At 41.3% G+C, this 24945-nt stretch overlaps 1 protein-coding gene across 4 annotated transcripts in view; it reads right to left on the minus strand.

Moving 5' to 3' along the window:
- Positions 1 to 24945, minus strand: part of usp48 (ubiquitin specific peptidase 48) — a 132720-nt gene that overhangs the window by 19508 nt on the left and 88267 nt on the right. For all 4 annotated transcript variants that reach the window (XR_005945334.1, XM_041206699.1, XM_041206698.1 and 1 more), the window contains exons 14-18: positions 18206 to 18348; positions 15155 to 15229; positions 14420 to 14544; positions 12713 to 12835; positions 9759 to 9820 (exon numbers count right to left, since the gene is read on the minus strand). Coding sequence is in view for 3 of the 4 variants with exons in the window: in XM_041206699.1 (XP_041062633.1) it covers positions 9759 to 9820; positions 12713 to 12835; positions 14420 to 14544; positions 15155 to 15229; positions 18206 to 18348 (528 nt within the window). In the remaining variant the exon portion in view is untranslated. The remainder of the gene's footprint in view (positions 1 to 9758; positions 9821 to 12712; positions 12836 to 14419; positions 14545 to 15154; positions 15230 to 18205; positions 18349 to 24945) is intronic.

Genomic DNA, 24945 nt, shown 5'->3' on the forward strand with positions numbered 1-24945 from the left:
ACAGAATCAAATGAATGCACAGGGGAGGGATTTATAACAATGTAACATGTTCTACATTGAAGTAGATTCTTTTGCTCTGAGAACAAGATCATTTCCCCTCTCAATTAGAACGTTGTTAAAATGCAGATATTATTTTAAGACCCATGGTCAGATTGCACCTTCAAGTGATTTTTCTGCCTTACGTCCTGCACCTCCTTATCTAAAAAAAAACTGAGCTTACGTGCACTGATATGGGTTGATGATACTGCATTCTTCCAATGTGGCATCACCAAAGATGCCAGGTCTGTTGCTGCACCAGTCTGGATGAGCCATAACTTTCTTACAACTCACAGTGGCAAAGCTGAAGCCCATCCTGCTCATTTCTCACCAACAGAAATGTACCTCTGACGCAAGCTCCATCAAATAGTGCAAGCACCGAGGAACCGCCAGGTGATAGGATTTGGTTATCAGTGCTATAGTGGACAACTGACCTTGGCTGCAAATATACTTGCATGTTAATTAACTAATAATATATGTGAACTTATTCATAGTGTAAGTACTATAGCTCATAAAGGCTGATCATAAATATTGGTTTATTTATGAAGATAGCTCAACTTCCACATACAAATGAAATGCTCATCATCCAAGAACAGATAAAAGAATAGCAACACTGCCCCATTAACATTTTGGTGCCTTACTGGTCACTTAGTCCTTCTCCATCCTTGCTACATTTAGGGACATGGTCTGGAACTTTAATCTAGTTCTTTTCAAAAGCAACAGCAACAAGAAGACCAACTGAGGAAAGTGAGGAACTGAACACACAAAACAGGAAGCTTTCCCATGTACAGAATTACACAGAGACAATTAAGGAAGAAGCTTTGTATGTGGATGCGAACTATCAAAAAAACTGACAATTACCCATGGGATGTAATTTTAATATTTCTTCCATTATGAATCCACATACAAATAAATCATACAAAACCCCACACAAAATGGAGTCAAAATGGCAACATAGTTCGAAGTTATGATGATGAGTGGCTTAGAGGAGAGCTTTGGTGGTGCTCCCATGCTTCTGCTGTCCTTGTCCTTGTCGGAAGGCCAGATGGTAGAGGTTGCAGCTTTGGAAGGAGCTGTCGAAGGAACTTTGGCGAGTTGCTGCAACGCATCTTGTAGATGGTACACACTGCTGCCAATTTGCACCAGTCACGGAAGAAGCAAATAGTTAAGGCGGTGCCGATCATGCAGACTGCTTTCTCTTGGATGGTGCTGAGCTTCTCTAGCAGCACTCATCCAGTTAAGTGGAGAGTATTCCATCACACTCCTGACATGTGTCTTGTAGAAAGTGGACAGGCCTTGGGGAGTCAGGTGGTGAGATAAACACTGTAGAATTTCCAGCCTCAGACCTGCTCTTGTAGACACAGAATGTATATGGGTGGTCAGTTCAGTTTCTGGTCAAGATTAAACCTAGAATGCTGATGTTGAGGGATTCAGTGATGGTTAATCCATCAAATGACAAGGGGAGATGACTAGATTCTCTCTTGTTAGGGAATGGTCATTGACTGGCACTTGTGTGGTATGAATGTTACTTGCCACTTATCAACGTTGTCCAGGTCTTGCTACATGCAAACAAGGGCTGCTTCAGAGATAAAAACAAAAAAACTGCGGATGCTGGAAATCCAAAACAAAAACAGAATTACCTGGAAAAACTCAGCAGGTCTGGCAGCATCAGCGGAGAAGAAGAGTTGACGTTTCGAGTCCTCATGACCCTTCGACAGAACTTGCTGCTTCAGTACCCGAGTTATGAACAGTACTGCACAATGTGCAATCATCCCCAGTTCCGATAAAATGATGGAGGGGAGGTCGCTGATGATTCAGCTGAGGACTGAACCTACAATACTACCCTGAGGAACTCTTGCAGCAATATCCTCGGGCTGAGATGACTGGCCTCTAACAATCACAACCGTCTACCTCTGTGCTGGGTACAGTTATAACCAATGGAGGGATTTCCCAGATTCCCGCTGGCTTCAATTTTGCTAGGGTTCCTTGATGTCACACTTGGTCAAGTCCTGTGTCGATGTCTAAGACAATCACTCCCACCTCACCTCTTGAATTCGGTGATTTTGTCCTTATTTGGGCCAAGGCTCGATTGAGGTCTGGAGCTGAATAGTCCTGACGGAACCAAACCAATCAGTGAATAGATAGAAACATAAAAAGGAGCAGGCCATTCGGCTCTTTGGGCCTACTCCACCATTCGATATGACCATGGCCGATCCTCTATCTCAATGCCATATTCCCACTTTCTCTCCATACCCCTTGATGCCCTTAATATCCAAAACGTTATCAATTCCTTTCTTGAATATATTCAGTGACGCGGCCTCCACAGCCTTCTGTGGTAGAGAATTCCACAGGTTGACCACCCTCAGTGGAACTTATCTTCATCTCAGTCCCAAATGTCTTGCCCTGTATCTTGAGACTGTGGGACCTGATTCTAGACTCCCCTACAAGGGAAAACATCCTCCCTGCATCTAGTCTGTCTAGTCTTATTAGAATTTTATACGTTTCAATCAGATCCCCTCTCATTCTTCTAAACTCTAGTGAAAACAGGCCCAGTCGAACCAATCTCTCTTCATATGACAGTCGTTCCATCCCCAATATCAGCCTAGTGAACCTTCGCTGCACTCCCTCTGTAGCTAGTATATCCTTACTTAGGTATGGAGACCAAAATTGCATGCAATACTCTAGGTGTGGTCTCACCAAGGCCTTGTATAACTGCAGTAAGACATCCCTACTTCTGAACTCAAATCCTCTTGCAATGAAAGCCAACATACCACTTGCCTTCCTAATTGCTTGCTGCAGCTGCCTGTTTACTTTCATTGACTGGTGTACAAGGACACCCAGGTCCCTTTGTACATCCACATTTCCCAATATATCACCAGTTAAATAATACTCTGCCTTTCAGTTTTTCACATTGAAGTATTTAACTTCACATTTATCCACGTAATGCTGCATCTGCCATGTGTTTTCCCACACACACTTGTCTAAATTGTCCTGAAGCCTCCTTGCATCTTCCTCACAGCCCTGCCCAGTTTTGTGTCATTAGCAAACTTGGAAATATTGCATTAGGTTCCCTCATCCAAGTCACTTACAAAAATCGTGAATAGATGGGGCCCAAGCACTGATCTCTGCGCTACAGTACTAATCACCATCTGCCAACCGGAAAAAGACCCATTTATTCCCACACTCTTTCCGGTCTGTGAACAAATTCTCAATCCATGCCAGTATATTACCCCCAGTCCCATGTGCTTTAATTTTGCCCACTAGCCTCTTATGTGGGACCTTAGCAAAAGCCTTCTTGAAATCCAAATACATCACATCCACTGGTTCTCCCTTATCTATTCTACTAGTCACATCCTCAAAAAACTCCAGTAGATTAGTTAAGCATAACTTCCCTTTCATTAGCCCATGTTGACTTTGTCTAATCCTGTTATTCCTTTCTAAGTCAGCAGGTCTGGCAGCATCGGCGGAGAAGAAAAGAGTTGACGTTTCGAGTCCTCATGACCCTTCAGCAGAACTGGTTGAATTCAAGGAGAGGGGTGAAACATAAGCTGGTTTAAGGTGGGAGGTGGTTGGGTGGGTGGAGAGAAGTGGTGTGGTTGTAGGGACAAGCAAGCAGTGATAGGAGCAGATCATCAAAAGATATCACAGACAAAAGAACACAGGTGTTGAAGTTGGTGATATTATCTAAACAAATGTGCTAATTAAGAATGGATGGTAGGGCACTCAAGGTATAGCTCTAGTGAAGGTGGAGGGGCATAAAAGATTTTAAAATAATGGAAATAGGTGGGAAAAGAAAAATCTATATAAATTATTGGAAAAAACAAAAGGAAGGGGGAAGAAACAGAAAGAAGGTGGGGATGGAGGAGGGAGGTCAAGATCTAAAGTTGTTGAATTCAATATTCAGTCCGGAAGGCTGTAAAGTGCCGAGTCGGAACATGAGGTGCTGTTCCTCCAGTTTGCGTTGGGCTTCACTGTTCACTGTTTCATCTTCCGAAATTCCGGAATTCAACACCTGTGTTCTTTTGTCTGTGACATCTTTTGAAGATCTGCTCCTATCACTGCTTGCTTGTCCCGACAACCACACCAGCCACCCCTCCACTTCTCTCCACACTCCCCCACCCCCCCCTCGCCACCACCTTAAACCAGTTTATGTTTCACCCCTCTCCTTGGATTCAACCAATTCTGAAGGGTCATGAGGACTCGAATCGTCAACTCTTTTCTTCTCCGCCGATGCTGCCAGACCTGCTGAATTTTTCCAGGTAATTCTGTTTTTGTTTTGGATTTCCAGCAGCCGCAGTTTTTTGTTTTTATTCCTTTCTAAGTGTTCTGTTACCATGTTGTTTATAATAAACTCTAGCATTTTCGCCACTACTGATGTTAGGCTAACTGGTCTGTAATTTTCTTTTCTCTCTCCCTCCTTTCTTAAATAGTGGGGTTACATTTACCACCCTCCAATCTGTAGGAACTGCTCCAAATTTGATAGAATTTTGGAAGATGACCACCAATGCATCCAATATTTCCAGGGCCACTTCCTTTAGTACTCTGGGATGTAGATTATCAGACCCTGGGGATTTTTCAGGCTTTAACCCCATTAATTTCTCTAGCACAATTTTTCTTTAACAATACTGATTTCCTTCAATTCCTCCCTCACTACACCCTTAGTTCTAACATTTTTGAGAAATTATGTGTCCTCCTTTGTGAAGGCAGAACCAAAATATGTGTTCAATACTTCTGCCATTTCTTTGTTCCCCATTATAATTTCCCCCGTTTGACTGGAATGAACCTACATTTGTCTTTACTAATCTTTATCTCTTCACATATTTATAGAAGCTTTTGCAGTCAGTTTTTATGTTCCCTTCAAGTTTACTCCCTTATTTCATTTTCCCCTTCTTGATCAATCTTTTTGTCCACTTTTGTTGAATTCTAAACTGCTCCCAATCCTTAGGCTTGCTGCTTTTTCAGGCAATTTTCTTTGTCTCCTCTTCAGATCTAATACTATCCCTTATTTCTATTGTAAGCCATGGTTGAACCACCTTTCCAGTTTTATTTTTGCACCAGGCAGGAATGAATAATTGTTGTAATTCATGCATACGCTCCTTAAATATTAGCCATTGTCTATCCACCCTCAACCCTTTTAGTAAGGTTCCCCAATCCATCATTGACAACTCACGATTCATACCCCGCAGTTCCCTTTATATAGATTTAGGACCCTAGTTTCGGATTCAACTTCTTCACTTTCCATCCTAATGAACAATTCTGTCATTTATCGTAGCTCTTCCCCAAGATTGTTCAATCTTGTTCAACATCAAGATTGTTAATTAATCCTCTCTCATTGCACGATACCCAGTCTAGGATAGCCTGCTCTCTAGTTGGCTTCTCAACATGTTGATCTTAAAAACCATCACGTACACACTCCAGGAAATCCTCCTCCACAGTATTATTGCTAGTTTGGTTTGTCCAGTCTATATGTAGATTAAAGTCACCCATAATTACAGTTGTAACTTTATTGCATGCATCTCTAATTTACTGTTTAATGCCTTCTCTTACATCCCCATTACTGTTTGGGGGCCTATAGATAACCCCCAAAGTTTCCTGCCCCTTGGTGTTTCTTATCTCCACCCAAAGAGATTCCACATCATGATTTTCCGAGCCAATATCCTTCCTCACTATTGCATTGATTTCATCCTTTACTAGCAATGCTACCCCACCTCCACCTCCTTTCCCTATTTGTCTGTCCTTCCTAAATATTGAATACCCTTGGACGTTCAATTCCCATCCTTGGTCACCCTGCAGCCATATTTCTGTAATTGCAACTATGTCATAATCATTTTTATCTATTTGCGCTGTTAATCCATCTACCTTATTGCAAATGCTCCGCACATTAAGATACAATGCCTTTAGACTTGTCTTTCTAACCTTGTTAGTCAACTTAGCTTTATATTGCACCACGACAATATATGCCTTCCACTTATGCTTCTTACTTTTCTGTCTTTCATTTCTACCCTTGTTTCCCCCTCCTCTGTCCCCTTACTCAGGTTCTCATCCCCCTGCTATTCTAGTTTAAACCTTCGCCGATAGCACTAGCCAACACCCCCCGCCCCGAAACAACCCGAGGGCATCGGTCCCGGTCCTGCCCAGATGCAACCCGCCCTGTTTGTACTGGTTCCGCCTTTCCCAGAACCAGACCCACTGTCCCAGGAATCTGAAACCCTGCCCTCCACACCGTTTTTTCAGCTATGCATTCATCTGATATATCTTGTTATTTCTACTCTTGCTAGCACGTGGCACTGGTAGCAATCCTGAGATTACTACCTTTGAGGTCCTACTTTTTAATTTACATCCTAACATCCTACATTCAACTTGTAAGAAGTTATCCCTTTTTTTTAAACCTATGTCATCAGTACCAACATGTACCACGAACATTGTCTGTTCACCCTTCCCCTTCAGAATGCCCTGCAGCCTCTCCGAGACATCCTTGATTCTGGCACCAGCGAGGCAACGTACCATCCTGCAGTCTCTTTTGCAGCCGCAGGAACGCCTGTCTGTTCCCCTTACTATTGAATCCCATAGCATTATAGCCCTGCCACTCTTCTTTCTCCCCTCTTGTGCAGCAGAAACACCCGTGATGCTTTGGACTTGGTTCCTGTTGCTTTCCCTGGAGAAGTCGTTTCCTCCAACAGTATCCAAAATGGTATATATGTTAGAGAAGGGGCAGCCACAGGGGACTATTGCAATACCTGCCTTCCTCTACTCTGCTGGTGGTCGCCCATTGCCTTTCTGCCTGTTCAGTCTTTACCTGTGGTGTGACCAACTCACTGAACATGCTCGCCACGATAATCTCAGCATCATGGATGCTCCACAGTGAATCCACCTGCATCTCCAGCTCCGAAATGCGGTTAGCCAGTAGCTGCAGCTGGACCCACTTCCTGCACACATGGTTGCCAGGGACACTGGAATTGTCCATGACTTCCCACGTAGCATAGATTATTGCTGGGTAAGTGCCAGTTGGTGGCTTTCTCAGCAACACCTTCCATCATTTTGTTGATGAATGAGACTAGGCTGACAGAGCATTAATTGGCTCAATTAGATTTGTCTTGCTTTCTTTGGGCAAGACATCCCTGGTCCAGTTTCCATTTTGTTGTTTAGATGCCTACGACAGTTCTAATGGAACAGTTTGACTAAGGGTACAGCTAGTTCTGGAACACAAATCTTCAGTACTACAGCTGGGGTGTTATCAGGCCCACAGACTTTGCTGTATCCAGTGCCTTTTGCCGTTTGATATCATGTGGACTGAACTGAATTGGCTGAAGACTGGCATCTGTGATGTCAGGGACATCAGGAAAAGGCTGGAGATGGATCACCCACTTGGCACTTCTGGCAGAATATGGTTGCAAATGCTTCAGCCTCGTTAATCACACTGGTGTGCTGGGCTCCCCCATTATTGAAGATTGGGATATTTCTGTAGTCGTCTCTTCCTGTTAGCTGTATAAAATTAGAGAGCACACAGCTCACAAACCTAGTGAGATTCTTGTATTAGGTCATAAAAAAATGGTGGGGAATAACAACTTGTTTAAAAAAGCAAAGTTAATATAAAAAAAAAATTCCCAGGTGCTTAAAAAGACAGATATCATTAAAAATGTTTCCACCCTGAGCCACAGGAGTTTGATCAAGTGCTTGATTGAAGACATAGGTTTTAAGGAACATCTTAAAAAGGAGAGTTAGGTAGAGACAGGTGGATTTAGAAAGGAAATTCCAGAGCTTGGGACCTAAGCAGCTGAAAGCATATTCAAATGGTGGTGCGATTAAAATCCAGGAAGCAAAAGAGGCCAGAATTGATGGAACACAGATCTCGAAGGCTACTGGAGGAGATTAAAGGGATTGGAAAGGATGACCCTATGGAGGAATTTGAAACTAAGGATGAATATTTTAAAATGCAGGCACTATCGGGCTGGGAGACAACATAGAGATCAGCAAGTTCACAGGTAATATGTGAATGGGCTTTCATGCAAGTTAAGATACAGGCAGCAAAGTTTCAGATAAGCACAAGTTTATGTAGGATGGAAGGTAGAAGGCTGGCTATACTAAAATAGACAAATATCAAGATAACAAATGCGTGGATGAGGGTTTTAACATCAAATGAGCTGAGGTATGGACAGAGTCAAGCATGTTATGGGGGTGGAAGACAGAAATCTAGGAAATAGAGCAGATGTGTGGTCGGAAGCTCATCTTGTGGTAAAACACAACACCAAGCTTGCGAGCAGTCTGACTCAGCTTCAGATAGTTGTCAGGGATGGAAACAGTGGAAAGGGAATGAAGCTTGAAGCTGGGAGCAAAGGCAACAGCTCTGGTTCTCCCAACATTTAGCTGGAGGAAATTTCTGCTCATACAATACTGGGTGTCAAACAAAATGACAAATCAAAGGCAGCGGAGGATTAAGAGAACTGGTGGAGAGATGAAGCTGAGCATCTTCAACATACATGTGGAACCAGATGTGCTTTTGGATGATGTCGCCAAGAAGTAGCATGTAGATGGGAAATAGAATGAGGCCAACGATAAACCCTTGGGGCACTCGAGGTTATGGTATGGGAGTTAACGGTGCAAAGTTCAACAGCGATAAAAAGCGAATTTTTAGAAGCCATTTAATAAAGTTTCACTTCAGGCTTTTGGAAAAAAGTTTAAGGCCTGACGAATAATCAACAATCATTAAACTTATAAATCTGATTAAGGACTGAGGTGCAAATTTGAGGTCCAGTTGAAGGAACTTATTGTAAAGTTATCTGTAGATCATCAGGACCATATTTAGAACAGCATGAACAATTTGGGGCACATTCGGGCAACAGTTCTGACAGTTATGCCAAGATCATGCTCAACAGTGGCCACTAGCATTGACTCTGCTTAATTTGTGGGATCACTTAGAGGATATCATGTTAGCGTGGGGCCAGCAGCTGCCCATGTCACTATGTGCATCTGACTACCGCATTCCATCAGAAGCTCCAGTGCCAACCAGCTTTCTAGCTCTCTATAATTGCCAATCCTGAACCAAGCATTCAGAAATCCCTAACCAGATTTGTTGAATAGGCTGAACAACGCTGCGCTCTTCTGGAAATCAAATAATACTCAGAGGGGATGATGCAATGACCAGTTGTCAGGGAGACCGTATGGGAAAAATGCGCAAGTCTAAATTTAATGATGACAGTCAGGTTCAAGACCAACAACAGACTGGGGAAAGTTTGACTAAAAATACTTGAAATATAATGCATTCTAAAAATCAGAAATCTGCAGCGGTGACTGTCAAATTGAGCACTTTAGTACAAAATATAAAGCTTAGAAAGATGGCAATTGAAGTAACAACTACAAAAACTTGGTGTTTCTGGTGATAGGAGAAAATGTACTAAGGTGCTATCCTAGAATAAGGCCCAATATGCATCAAGGACCAGGATGAAGTGGTGCTTGTATTTCCCCCGCGTGACTAAGTTTGTAAATAGAGGCAGCATTCCTGGCAGGTTTTGCCATTTATATGTGCAGTTGATGAATATGAAAGCCATTTTCAAAGTAAGGCCAAAGTATAAATTGTACTTGACCAATAACCGAAGCCAGGAAGCATAATTCTTTCCCCACCTTACGAAAAATGCACAGATCAGTATAAAATCTTACATTATTTGGAAGAGCCAAAGTGTAATTAAATAATATGTAGAATATATAAAAACAAAACAAAATGTCACCTGATAAACTTTTTCCATTCTTCGACAAAAAACTGGGAAACAACGTATAGAACATCAGTCTCCTGGAAAACATACATTAAGGTACTGTAAATAAAAACCTACATGATTATCTAACAAAGTCAAAGTTATCAGTATATTGTAACCTGCATGAGAAATATGTCAAACAAAACGTTTAATCATGGCAGCCATATTTTACAATTCTTAATTTTTTTGGTGATATACCTCAATTAAGAAATGTTATAGTCAACATCTCTTTTTCATTGAAGGCGCGCTATTATCCTAGTTGAACATGGTGTTATATTATTTCTCCATATTAATGAAAACTCAGAACACTTTGCCATGGTGGGTAATTCCAAGCAGATTCCAGTGCTTCTTCACAAGAGGAAAAATCAAGACTCAGTTCTCTGCAGGATGTTCGTGTACCAAAATGACAATGGAATATTGGGAAGCTTGGGAACAAGCAATTTGCTGTCAACCCTTTCCACTATTTTCCTGTCTCTCTTTGTGCTTTATTTGTAATAATTGTGATAGTGAGCTAATCCCCACATTCTACCCTCCCGTAATTTTTGTCAAGCTCCAGGCCTCCTTCTCACACTGCTGCTAAATACTAGTATAGTATCAGCTACATGTATCTGCCTCTCAGATTATCATAACCCATCCATCCCGCCGTCCACTCCAGAAGAAACACATCCAGTTGCATCAACACATTGAATAAGCAGCCCTGGTAATTTATTTACATCATCCTTTGTTCAATAGAAATGCTACCAGACTCTTGTCGTGGATGTGAGTGGGGTGGGGTGCAGAGTGATGGGGTTGCCTTGAAGTAAATCATGCTGCTATTGCAACTTTGAAAATGCTACGCGCGCCACTGACATGTAAAGGGATTTAACCAGGTTTCCTGGGTCTGCTCATTTGCATATCGGAGTCTCTGGCATGACATGGAAAAAAGGTGCAGTTCCCCTGGGTGCCAATGTTAGAAAAGAATAGGGAGATTGTGCCACTTTGCAATTGCTGTATTAAACTAAACTACATATTGGCATGGCACTTTGCTACTTATGAAGGTTCCAATCACACAAAAAATGGTTCGATCATTCGGTGCTAACTTACTTACGCAGGTGATGATTAAAGGAGCATTCACGTAGGGGCAGAGGGCTTAAAAAAAATGTTCATATTGTAGGACGGCTACTAATTTGAGAGAATGCCCCTTTCTTTGAAAGTGGGGAGGGGAGGTCAGACTATGATGGCAAAGATGGACTGTGTTTTGGGAAGAGAAGAGTGCAGAAATGATTTGGGTTCTGATGCCCCTTGCAGCAGTCACTGAGGACTCCTTTGAGTGCTCACCATGATTGTCTGCTCCATGTAGTTCTGCATCCAACTGAACAACAGTCTTCTCATCACACAGGTCAAAGTCCAGCCCTTCCTGAACGGTGAAGTGAAGGATACAATAGGCTCCAACTATTCCACATCATAACCCAGTTTCGCTCCTGACCTGTCAGGCAGTGAAAACATCTCTTTAACACCTTACGGTCCCCTCAGTCTAGTAGAGGCATGTGCCTCTTTGTAGTGCTGTCAACGTCAATTTGCATTTATGGTCACTATTATAAAACTATTGCCCTATCTCGCAGCTGTCCTGCTGTAATGTCAAAAGTGATGAATTGCCCCTCTCTCCACAAATTGCAACAGTGACTCAACAAATGCAGACCTGTACCGCACCATGGCTGATATTTTCAGATAGATCCCATAACAGTTTGAAATGACCCTGATGTCACTTAAGTTAGGGGGCTGCTAACTGCCACTCTGGCAATAGAGTTGTACAGGCATTTGAGTGTGGTTTGAGGTTTCCTGCAGCAGGTCTCTAGATAATGCTGCCTTCTTGTTGAAAATGGAGCCAAACTCTCCTTAGCCCCAACCTGTGCTCCTCCTCCACAATAACTTACAGGGAATGTTGTATCTACTCCAGGGAAGTCCTGAAAGCCAACAGTGGAATCTGAAAGTTTACTAGTGGATGAGCCGGTATGAACCAGCTCAGGTATTTGAAGCCAAAAAGCCTAAAATCTAAAGTATTTAAACTGTAGAAAGCAGTGTTCAAATTCTCCAGATTCTTCCGGAATCCAAACTTTGCACTTCCATGTTGATCAGATGGTCCCAACACCTCATATTTCAGTCTAATTTACCAAGAGCGCTTTAGCAGTGAAAGCTTAGGAAATCCTCAGCTGCTAGGTGCAGTTCCTATTGACAGATGCAAACGCGGCCAATGGCGAATCTGCAGGTAGATTGTGGGGAGATTTTAAAAGGTTTGATGGAACTCGGGTAGACATTTTATTGGCGGAAATTGAGCACAAACGACCCGATTTTCTTGTGCCATTTATACACTGTTAGTGTGCTGAAAACAATGAGGAAATTCTCCCTTGCCCCATCCCATTCACTGCTCTTAAGAGTGCTGCACTGTAGTAGGGAACATCCTCTGGGTGAAGCTAATCCCAGCTCTAGTGAATACCAAAAAGGGTGTAATCGCATTCCTCAACCCATGCCATCTAGCGGCAGATAAACCCAATACTGTTTGAAGGATGTCGCAGGTGTGAAATGGCAGCAACAATTAAACAGATAATGCTACTCACTGCACTTCTAAATGAGTTAATTCAGTGAAGTACTTGGGAGAGATTATAAGTACTTCATAAATTCAAGTATTTAGTACGTATTTTGCTTGTACCTCTAGACCATGTTTTACATGCTTCCAACAGTCAATAAGAACCTCTGACAAGTACTTCTGCCGCATGGAAAGAAAATAATTACCCATTTAACATGAATCACTTCCCTCACAACTAAACAATTACAATTAAGATATATACCAATATTTCACATGCTAAATTCAGTGGCAGAAAAATAGATATGTTTTGCTTATTTTCATGATTGAAAGGTAATAACAAATAGGATCACCTTGTCAAGCCTCTTACCTCAGGCCATTTGATTAGCAGCGGTCTGTTCTTGTCTTGAAAAAGACATAGAAGTGCTGATTTCTGCTCATTTGCCATCATCTTGCTCAGAGTCTCATTCTCTTCACCCTCCTTTTCTAATACCTTCTCCACAAAACAAAAAGCTTGCAGTTAGACATAGGAAGTTAGGCTTCAGCTAAGTGTTGTGTCAAATTCTAAACATCTTTCCTAAAGCTTGGTGCCAAAGCCTTGGAGAGAATGCATAATAGATTTACTACAATGGTAGAAGAGATGAGGGGCTTCAGTCATGCAGTGAGACTTTAGAAGCTGGATTTATTCTGCTTAGAGAACAGAAGGTTTAAGGGGCGATTTAACAAAGATGCTCAAAATTATGAAGGGTTTTGCTAAATTAAACAAACCAATCAGGAGGAAGATGAGACACTACGTGGCAAGTTATGATGATCTGTAATGATTGGTTGGGAGAAGCAGATTTAACAGTAACTTCAAAAGGGAATTAGATATATTCTTGAAAAGGAAACATTCTGAGAAAAGAACTGGAAATTGGGAATAATTGGATAATTCAAAAAGCCATCATAGGCACCATGGATCGAACAGATGACGCCTACTCTGTAAAATTCTGATTGTATAGTCTGCAATTAAAAACCACGTCCTTTGATTATACTTTATTTCCTGCAAAAAAGCAGCAAATAGCTTAGAGCAAGTGACTTTACGGGCACAAAAATATAAAATATTTATCTACAGGATGATTCTATAACTACAGGTTAAAAGACTGGGTAAACTAGCAGGATACAGTAGTGTTAAGAGATGAGGTTACAGGGCGACATGATATCTAGGTAAAGATTCACCCCCCTCGTGGAGAAACAGAACAAGGGAAATTAATCTTAAATTAGAACTAAACTTGTCAAAGGCAGGTCCGGAAAAAAAAGCTCATTGTACAAAAAAGATGTGGAATGCACTGTCCCTGAAGGGCACTGAGGGGGTGTTTAAGCTGAAATGGTATAGTTGATATTGAGAAAGACTGTGACAAAATACAAGACAACATTAGCAAACCTAATGAATGGCCTATAAATGGCAAAGCTATTTCAATATAGGTGTGTAAGGTGGTGCAATTTGAATAAAAGAATAGGAAACAACATTTTTTGGAAAGGAAGAGTCTGAATGAGATAGAGCCACAAAGCAATCTAGCGGCACAAATACACAAATCACAAAGTAGCTATATATGTTAATATGCCCATAAAAAAGCAAACAAAACACCAAGATTCATTGCTAGTGGGACAGAATTAAAAAGCGGAAAAGATGCATTAAGCTTGTATAGGTCCATGATTAGACCATACTCAGCACTGTGCATAATTCTGGTCTCGATATAATGAAAAGGATATAGAGGCACTGGAGAAGATGCAAACAAATTTGCAAAAATGTTACCAGAACTGAGAGGTTATGCCTATTAGAAGATTGAACAGGCTGGGGCTCTATTCCCTAGAAAAATCTGAGGGAGACATGCTGGAGGCCTTTGAAGAGATGAAAGGGCTTGATGGGGTCAGCATAGAAAAGGTTTTTTCCATTTTTGACTTGCTGTCTAACATAATTGATGAATTTTGTTGTCCAATTCCAAGGAAGTATCTGTCTCGCTATGCAAGAAACAAACCAATTGCATTTATAACAGATTGAAGTTAGTTTCTTTTAAAAAACATCAAGTGTTGCTATTACCTGACACTGTACACAAGGCGAGTGATAATGTGGGAACTCAGGGGATTTTGGGAAATAAGCCTTTAGTCTACGCCACGTTTCAACAGACACGAGTCTTCTTTCAGTTTCAGATGTGCACAAGTCCCCTGTTGAAAAGATTTATGAATTACTAAACCTCAGTTTCTCTGGCTAATTTAGTGATTTTTTTGATCCTCAAACGTTCAAAATCCTCAAGTTTCAGATGCACCCTGGGCAGCAGACATAGGAGTTTCACCTACACATCCTAGGACAAAAGGTAAATTCTCATTTCTCAGATCCTTACCCTGGCAACATTAATTTTTGCCTCACGTATTTATCTCGTCATGTTTTATACTCTGAATAAGATTGCAACACATCCAATCTTTCCTTCCCTCTATTTTACTTCCTGCACCTGATTTGACTCTAATTCAGCCACTAATTCATCCTCCTTAGTCGCTCCAGTTTCTTCCTCAATCGTTAATCTTACCAGCTGAGACAATGCACCGTTAGTTTCACCTTCGCTAACGGTCCCAGATGTGCTGTTGCCCTTGTTATCAGCTCATATTTCCAGCCATGTCATGATAAATAATATTTGACCAGAAACAAAAAACGGGGTATACTGTGAGATGCCCCACTCCAGCAAGATCTGGCCCAATATCTGGTTAACAACTAGCTAATTAAAGAGAAATGTAAGCTTAAAAAAAATAAATTTCATTTCATTAAACATCTCTCACATACCATGTGGACAGACAAGATCTTCATTGAAGTTCAGGTCTTCATCATCATCTTTTTCTCCTGTGATTTCGTCATCCCCTTCAACAAATTACAATGTTGGATGATTTCCCCAAAACATACACAACAAAAATAAATGTCAAATTACACTAAAAAGGCAATGGTTATACATTAAATGAGATATTTTAATATGAGCAGTACAACACATCATAAAGGGTCAAAACATAGCAAGAGTTAAAATAAGGTGGAAGTGAGCCAACATAATCTTTCTTCAGAATTCAAATAGACACTTTCTAAATCTGAGCACCAAGTTTTGCTACAATCATGTTGTCAATAAGAGCAAAATTTATTGTATCTTTCAGATACCCTTAACAACAATCAGGAGCTATCCCTAAAATTTTGATCCAAGTGAATTACAAATTTTCAACAAAAAAATTACGGGCAACTGAAAATCTTTTTCGCAATGCAAGGTTAGGTATTTATGTCATATGGTTTGTTCCGAATGATCAGATTATTTACCAATGATAGGTTCTTGTTCCCATTCTGAGAAGGAAGTTCAACTTAGCACCTTACTTTTATCAAAGATTATGGGGTTCAGCCCCACACCAGCACACAACGGAGGCTGGTGCTCCACTAGAGGGAATGTTTTAATGCCAAAGGTGCCATATTTTAGATAAGACGTTAAGCTAAGGCTCCGTCAGCTATTCAGATGTATGATAAAGATCCTGTAAAATAGGCTTCCATTTGTATAGCACCTTTAACGTAGTAAAATGTCCCATGCTACTATACAAAGAAGAACAGGCAGTTCTCCCAGTGTCCTTCCAACATTCCTCCTCAACCCATAACACCTAAAGTAAACAAATTAACCATTTATCATTGCTGATGCAGAATGCCTGCCATGTTCGCTGCACTCAGAAATTCTGTGCAAGAGTCTCAAGATATTGATGTAATAAAGTGCTACATAAATATAACTACCTTTCCCTGGGTCTCTAAACATATTGCAAGTGCTGTAATTTTAATCAAGTGACTTTCTTCATTCTGTTCAACTCTGTACTCGTAGTTAAAAAATCATGGCTCTTCAGAAGCAGATAAAATCCTTTGGTATTCAAGCTGTAATCATCCCCATGGTCTCCTTTGGACAGCCACCCAATTGCTTAGGGTCAAGTTTTGTACACTATAGAAGTGCTTTGAATTGCTTTGGGAAGTTACATGCTGAACTCATACATGAAAATGCTGTCACATAATAGATTGGCAGTTGTGAATATGGGCTTACTCTTACAGTAGAAAGATCTCCAGGACCTGAACTGCTCGCTCTGAACTGGGGCCAACTACAAACTCAGCACTTAACACCAATGTTCCCAAAATTATACCCCTGAATGGATTTCTTGCTTGTGATGAATGAAGGATGTTCCTTATTAAACTAAATACTATTCTACAAAAGCATTCGGTGATTAAATGATCCATATAACCACCTGCGCTCTTGCCATTAAGCAAGATGAAAGGACTGCCTCTCCTTCTGGGCTTTTCTCTCGAACCTGCAGTGGATATATTGAAGCCTGCACGTTGTTGGGTGTAGACTTTAGTTTGTGATAGAGTTAGGGAACAACCAAGATATATGTTTATAGTGCGCCTGGATCAAAGGCTCTGAACAGAGCTACTTTCGAAGTAAGACTGCTATGAGCAAAAATGGTTAAATCCTGTTTTTTTTTGAAGAGAGAACAGTTTATTACTTTTAAAGCAAATATTCAGGCAAACAAAATCTTTATGGGCCAATTTTAACACAGTCTTCCTAGCAGTAACCAGATGGCAGGCATTTAAAATGGCAGTAGTGGGTTGCAATTTTAACCTGCTCTTTTAGGCAGGCATTCAGAAGACAGCAGCATAAGTCTTCTTTAAATATATTAATCGGGCTCTGATTACATCATTGTGGTCTGACTGCAATTGTAACTTGAGGGCTGCACAGGAAAACATTATGGTCTCCCCTGGTAGATCAAGCCAGTAGCAAGTGGGCCTGTGGCCAGAAAGGCAAGCTGCTTTTAATATTTTGTGCGCTTCCTTGTGGACTAAGAGCAGTTGAAGTGCTCCCTCTTTCTGCCAGGAAATTGTGGGTCACCCCAACCCTGGTCTACCCTCTCCCTCCTCTGACCACGATGCTTCCTCTAAGCCTCCTAAGCATTTATCTGGCTGCTGGTAACAGTTCCCCCAAGTCCTCAGCAGAAGCCTCCTGCTGCCTGAAACCCCACTCCTGCCTATTGTTTAGCAAGTGCTTCTCACCAGAGAGCAAGTCCAACAGTGAAGAGAGACAGAGTTTCCATCCATCTCAAACCCTACATGCACAACTTTCTTTTGAAGTTAAAATATGGGCTTTAGTGACTGTCTTAGTGCCCTGGATGTTTATTGCTTTCTGGAATGTCCAAACACAATTCCTTCGGATTTTTTGGTCTTGTGTCTTGAAAAGGACAGATTCTACCTTGGCTGAGGGGCGTAATGGTTGTTTGTTACAGCAGATTTGAATTGGTCCACACCATGTTCCACAAAGTAGCCCAAAGGTGAAAGTGAACAAGGTTGACAATACAGTAAAGCAACTGAGGTCCCAGTAATCACTGCAAACTACCTTTGTTTCCTTGAAGTGGTAAAAGCTGCAGTGTCTGAACTTGGAAAAGTGCAATGATGAGAGCAGGGAACTTCAAGAATGAGGAAAACTGCACTAGCAATATTACTAAGAACCTAAGACTTTTGCAAGATGGGACATATGCCATCAAGTACCACGTCAGGATACTTTTTATGGCTGTGCTGCCACCAGGACCAAAGCCAAAGCAAATTCCCAAGCCATGTGAAGAACGTTCCAATGAATTACCACAAATTTTCAATCAGACACTGATGCAAAACGTATTACAGGGCACATACAACAATACTGTGGTTAAATCAGTTATTTAAAAATTTCCTACTGGAAAGCGGCTGTGTGTTTGAGAAGCATCCATCTCATTATTTCTCATCACCTACTTAAGCTGAATAATGAATCGCTGCACCCTTAACAAGTCCCTTTTGGAAAAATACCTTTGGCATGCAGATTGTTTGGGCCTTCTCCATTGCTTTTCCCATCAGCATGTTCTGGGTCATCTTCCTTCCCATCCAACTGATTCAGTGCTAGTTGGCGCCAGCTTCGAAGTGAGGCTTTTCCCACCCAGTATCCTTCATGGCTAGAAAAGTGAGGAGGTGATAACTAGTTAGGTTTCAAACAAGCATCTTCTTAACAATCTAAAATAGTTCAACCTTACTAACCTGGAATTCAAAGTGTCAGGACAATACCAAATAAAAGTTCAGACATTAAAAACAATATATCTCAGTAACAGGACAAATGCACAACAAAATTACTTATACAAACACTTTACTTAACATAAATATGTTAGGAGAGCTGTTAACCATCTTCATCTTCTGGTTTGAAGGAGGTAACTGAGATCATCTATTAGTGAATAGCATCATTCACAGAACGAGATGCAACATCCAGGGTACATCTGGGGTTACAGTCGTCATCATGGTGCCAGCATTCTGTTTCTCCACCAGCCAATCCTAATTCCTGCCACCCCAGAATAGACTTGGTTCTCTGAAGTATCAGGAAAGTCATGAAGTCAGTGGCTTCTCTACCCCAGAAGCTGGTGACAGCACAAAATGTTGGGGGGTGGGGGTTAGCGAATGGGTGGTGCCACTGCAGCTGTGAGAAATTTAAAGGCTAGGTTCGCTTTGGCTGCTAACAGCAGTGCCTCGTGAACCAATACCCAGTCTGGGACATTCCCGGGCAATCTGTGAGGGCAGTAACTCTCAGTATCATCCACACTGATGTTCTAAGGCCCATTACAAGAAAGACTTTGCTCTGGTATCACATCTCCTTGCTTATGAAAGTTAGTGGCAGCATAGAAATTAAGCTGATGCAACAACATAAGTGAAACATGCATAACTATGTTCCAACGCAAAGACAAAGCAAAGGTGGAAATAAAGCTTTATTTAAGAAAGGAAAGTATAAAAGGGAGTTAGGTAGCCTGTCACACCCTCTCATTGCAAAAGGCAATCTGGTAGAATGGTTCACCTACTTATTAGCAAACCTGCCCAATTTTCATTCCATTAAAAGCGATGGAATGAAATCAGGCTGATTTGTTAATGGCAGGGCACAGTCTAGGACATTACCACTAATGTGGTAAAGGTTAAAAAAAAACTTCCACATGTAGACTCTGTTCTTGCAAGGTAATTGAGTGGTTTTCCGGATTAACTACCACCCTTACACATTCATTAGTCATTTCTCTGGTTGACTGTTTTGCAGTTTACCTTTCCGTGGTCACAGCAGCATGGGGAGTATCATATATCATGGAATATTTACTCATCCAAGTTTATATATATATGCCTATACATACAACCCATACCTACTATGAAGATTTTTTTCCAACACATGCCAAAATTCCTGCCTATGACATGCAGTTCCTGTCTACAAGCTACTTATGCTACTGTTTCCAAATCAGCCTTGAAAATCACTTTAAATTATGAGAAAACTATACGTAAGAGTATAAACCTTTATAAACATCTCCTATGTAAACACTTCACAGTTAAAAATGGATCACAAATTAAATGTTTTGGAGCTGAAAAGTCTCAAGTCTTAAAAACATTTTATACAGAAAAAGTTAATGGATGGCAGTTAAATTTATCCACTGAATTGTCTTTTAGGACCTTTATTAATTTTATTTCCAGGGTTTCAGCCAGGGATTCAATTAGCTACTTTTACCTCAGCAACCGTGACAGCAATGCCTTCAAGCACATCTGTGCATTGAGCATGTGCAGGTTGTCCAGCATGCAGTCTATGTATCACCAAAAGTTGAAAAGTAGAAGAGTTGTCTTTAAGGATTTGGGAGTTCTAAAATATCAGCTTGCTTAATAGTAGTACTTACACCTCAATCAAATAGTCATGGGTTCAAGTTCTACCCAAAGACTTGAGCAAATAATTTAGGTCAGTGCTGTCCAGTGCATTTGTCACAAGTCACATGTGGCTAATTGGAAATCCAGACATAGCCAATTGTGTTCTTCATTAGCAAACACAAAGCAATTGCTAGGCACCATCATTAGGCTAGTGATCTCATTACTCAGATTTGCATGTGTAATCTGCGTGCAATTATCGGCAACACAGAAATGTCAAAAAGCAGTGTGAAAATATCATGTGCTGCGAACGTAAAAATTAGCAGGAGTAGGCCAGGCACCCCTTCGGGCCTATTCCACCATTTGATAAGATCATGGCTGATCTGATTGTGGCTTCGAGATCCCAAAACCTTGTCTGGGGTTGCAACCCACAGTTTGGGAAGTCCTGCCCTATATCCCTTTGACTCCTTTGTTAGTCAAGAATATATCTAACTCTGCATTAAATAGATTTAATGACCCTGCCTCCATCGCTCTCTAGGAAAAAGAGCTCCACAGACTCAAGAGCACGAGGGCCCCTGGGTTCTATGGGCTTTACTTCCTGATTCTGCTTATTGGTTGTCTGTTAAAATAGTGAGCAACATGGATGAAGACGCCAAATCTCAATACCATGGAAACCACAGCAATATTGTATGAACAGCACTGTTCAACCAATTGGAATAAACACTTTAGTCCAGAAGAAAACAGCCAAATTTCGACTGCATATAGTCAGTTATAAAACTCTCTTCTGAAAAATTGTAATCATATATCTTAGAGATCACATAATTTAATGGGTATTTAATGGGATAACCAAAGAATATTATTCATGCAAACTGTCCAAGTACCTTGAAGGTTAAATTTAATCTGGAAATTAAACTTCTCAAATGATCATTAAATGCTTTAGGGCAAGAATGAAAAGACATGAGCTGGTTAATGACGGGCAAAATGGTTGAACAATACCCCAGGGGCAATATAGAAGGCAATGGATTGATCAGGGAAGGCTGACTAACAGGAATGCGAGGAGCATTATGACAGATGACTCAAATGTTTCATGGGCAGTTTGGGTTCCAGTCTCTTGGGTCCATTCCCCTTTGAGGTTGCCCGTTCCTGTTCCCAATACCATGTTCCAGTATATTATGAACTTTAAGGCAACGCTTTAAAATTTTGAACAAAAACAGACTGTTAAAATGGCTGCTGCAAACCATGTGACTTTGGCAGCTTCAGCTCCAGCCATGTTTGTTACCTGCTTTTAAAAACAGCAAGACTCAGCTCTGCAGAGACAAAGACCACCGGGAAGCCATCGAACCCGCTTCAGTCAACTAAGCAACCAAGGTAATAAGCAGCAATCTTTGAAATTGGGAGAAGGACTTTCCCCAGCCTGTTCCAACTTCAAGTTTAACTGAAAACTAATCACCTGGAAATTCAACTACAAGAAGCCTCACAGCTTACTGAGAAAACTCTGCTTTTTTAAAAAATTCATTCATGGGATGTGGCCATCAATGGCTGGGCCAGCATTTATTGCCCAACCCCAAATGCCACTGAGAAGATGGTGGCGAGCTACCTTCTTGAACCACTGCAGTCCACGTGGTGTAGGTACACCCGCGGTGCTGTTAGGGAGGGAGTTCCAGGACTTTGACCCAGCAACAGTGAAGGAACGGCAATATATTTCCAAGTCGTGGCTTGGGGAGAAACTTGCAGGTGGTGGTGTTCTCAAATGTCTGCTGCCCTTGTCCATCTAGATGCTACTTATAACGTGTGTCAAGGAGGCTTGGCAAGTTCCTGCAGTGCATCTTGTAGATGGTACACACTGCTGCCACTGTGCGGTGGTGGAGGGAGTGAATGTTTGCGGATGGGGTGCCATTCAAGAGACATGCATTATCCTGGATGCTGTCCAAAGCTTTGAGTTTTGTTGGAGCTGCACTCATCCAGGCAAATGGAGAATATTCCATCACACTCCTGACTTGTGCCTTGTAGGTGGTGGGCAGGTTTTGGGGAACCAGGGGGTGAGTTACTCGCTGCAAGATTCCTAGCCTCTGACCTGCTCTTGTAGCCACAGTATTTATATGGCTTGTCCTATTCAGTTCTGGCCAATAGTAACTCCCAGGATGCTGATAGTGTGGGATTCAGTGATGACAATGCCATTGAATGTCAAGGGGCAACGGTTAGATTCTCTTTTGTTGGAGATGGTCATTGCCTGGCACTTGTATTACATGAATGTTACTTGCTATTTGTCAGCCCAAGCCTGGATACTGTCCTGGTCTTGCTGCATTTGGACATAGACCACTTCAGTATCTGAGGAGTCACGAATGGTGAACATTGTGCAATCATCAGCGAACATCTCCACTTCTGACCTTATGACGGAAGGAAGGTCATTGATGAAGCAGCTGAAGATGGTTGGGCCTCGGACAACACCCTGAGGAACTCCTGAAGTGATGGCCTGGAACTGAGATGAATGATCACTAACAACAGCTATCTTCCTTTGTGCTAGGTTTGACTCCAACTAGCAGAAAGTTTTCCCCAATTCCCATTAACTCCAGTTTTGCTAGGGTGCCTTGACCCTACACTTGGTCAATGCTGCATCAACAAGCATCAACTCATCAAAGAAACTACAGGCTTACAATGTATAATTGTAATCGTATTTTATTTTCTTCTTCAGTATCTATTCTTAGTGAGTGATAGTGCATCAGATTCGATTGAGTGAGGTGTTACGGTTTCAAACATCCGCTGCAAATTTGGGCTAATAAATAACCTTTATTTTTAAACTCACAAAAAGGCTTGCTGCTCGAGTATTTAAATTGGGGCAACCACGCTCTAGGATAAAAAAAACACACCTCACGTACACAAAATCAGATTAATCATGGTCAGCAAAACATACAAATCCTGGTCATGACAACAATCACTGTCTATTACCACTACCCAACAGTCCCCACCCAATACTGCCAGGCTCTAAAGCCCCTCTCCAGTCTTGGTCAGTGCCCACTCAATTCCAGACTGTATTCTCAGCATTCCCTGATTCAATAAATAATACAATTGCCCTTCTTCCCAGTGAACCCACAATCTGTCCAGTACTGCCAGGATGTCTCTTTTCAGTGTTTCTGGGACTCCCTCCCAGTGCTACCAGATTTTGAGATTCCCCTCCCCCAGAAACAGCATTGAACCATGAGACCTTGATTCTCAGGATGGCAGGCTCTGGACTCTTTTGTACTTCCTGGCCCCAAGATTGCAGTCACTGCTATTAAGTCAGTGAGTGTGGTAGCACTGCTTGACACAACATCCTTGTTCTTAGAAAACCACCACCTGATCAAACAAATCTTTGGGAAATCTATTAGTGCAAATGAATGTAATTCAGAAATTAAAATTGAGAAACTGGTTTAATATTGTGCCCAGCTTGAAGTGCCAGAACTCAATTTGCAACACTAGATTCAGACAATATGCTTTATAAATGCCAGTGGATTTTTGTCTGCAGCTGCTTACATGTGAAGTGAACAGAAATCCTTTGCATATTGGGTAGTGATATTTCCATAATGCAGCTTTCCTTGATGGATTACAACTATCGAAAATCACAAAACAGTTTATTACACATAAAGGCAAATGGTGCTTAGTAACGGGCATCATCAAATTAAACAACTGGCTAAACTACAAGATGTACTTGTTAATTTTAACTGTAGGAGATGAGTTCAGTGCCAGTTACCCTGTGCCAAGCAAGAGACTCAACAGCAGCCACAGGACTTAATCTATCAAACTGACAGTGAACTTAAACCCCAGTTGTGGACAGCAGGGTGCAAGCTTCCTGAAGAAAGAAGTTCTTGAAACTTAAGCAAGGGCACGTGGCACAGAGCAACAGTAAAAAGTGCAATCAGCAATTAAGGATTTCAACCAGAATGCGCATCAATGGTAACTTAAGTCTCCTTCAATCAAATACAAATACTTCAGCCACAAATTCCCATTTTGCTATTCTGTTCACGCATTGCCCAGCACAGATATAGAATCATCCAAAATTCTGTAGCATTAAAAATTCTTCAAATTCTGGATACACCACCCTTCATTATGAAACTATGGGTATCAGCAAAGAGGTGATCGAAGAGAACTGAGATGAGAAATTTCTTCACTCAGAGGGTTGCAAACCTTTGAAATGCTCTACCCCAGAAGGCTGTGGATGCTCAATTGTTGAGTATATGCAAGAGTTTTGGATATTTAAGGGAATCAAGGGATATGGTAATCAGGTGGGAAAGTGGAGTTGATAAAGAAGATAAGCCATTATCTAATTGAAAGGGAGAGTAGTCTTTAGGGGGCCATATGGCCTACTCTTATTTCTTTTTTTTAATATACATGAGACATGAGCAGTTCTGGTAAGGATTGGTTTTAGACCTAATATATCTACTTCATAGTTTTACACAAAAATCTTGTTATATGATTGGCACCAACTCTGTCTTGGTTTCAGGCTGTCAAATCAAGTTATTTTTTTCCATCAGCACTTAGACATCAAATAGATCTGTACCAGGGAGAAGTTTATATCAACTCTAAGTACTAGGAAATACTAAGTCAGGAAAGATACCATGAGCAGAAAGTATGGATGAGGTAAAATGTTCCACTGGTATATGAGGCCTATTTACAATCTTTATGTGCTTCTATAGAAGTTCAAAAGTCTGCAAGAAACTGTTACTGATGACTACAACTTAGGAAACGAAGTGTTTTGTCCACAAGTATAGAAGTTCAAAAACAAGTTAAATCCACACAATGATCGCCTGGAAAAATGGGTCTGGAGAAACCTTGTGGCGCCAGGCACGTACCCTGAGTGACAATGTCTCTCAGGCTGCCTTCCCTCTTGATAAAACATTCCTTCAAAGCTTCCTTTAAACATG

Source organism: Carcharodon carcharias, chromosome 15 (genome assembly GCF_017639515.1).
Source record: "Carcharodon carcharias isolate sCarCar2 chromosome 15, sCarCar2.pri, whole genome shotgun sequence".
NCBI lineage: Eukaryota > Metazoa > Chordata > Chondrichthyes > Lamniformes > Lamnidae > Carcharodon > Carcharodon carcharias.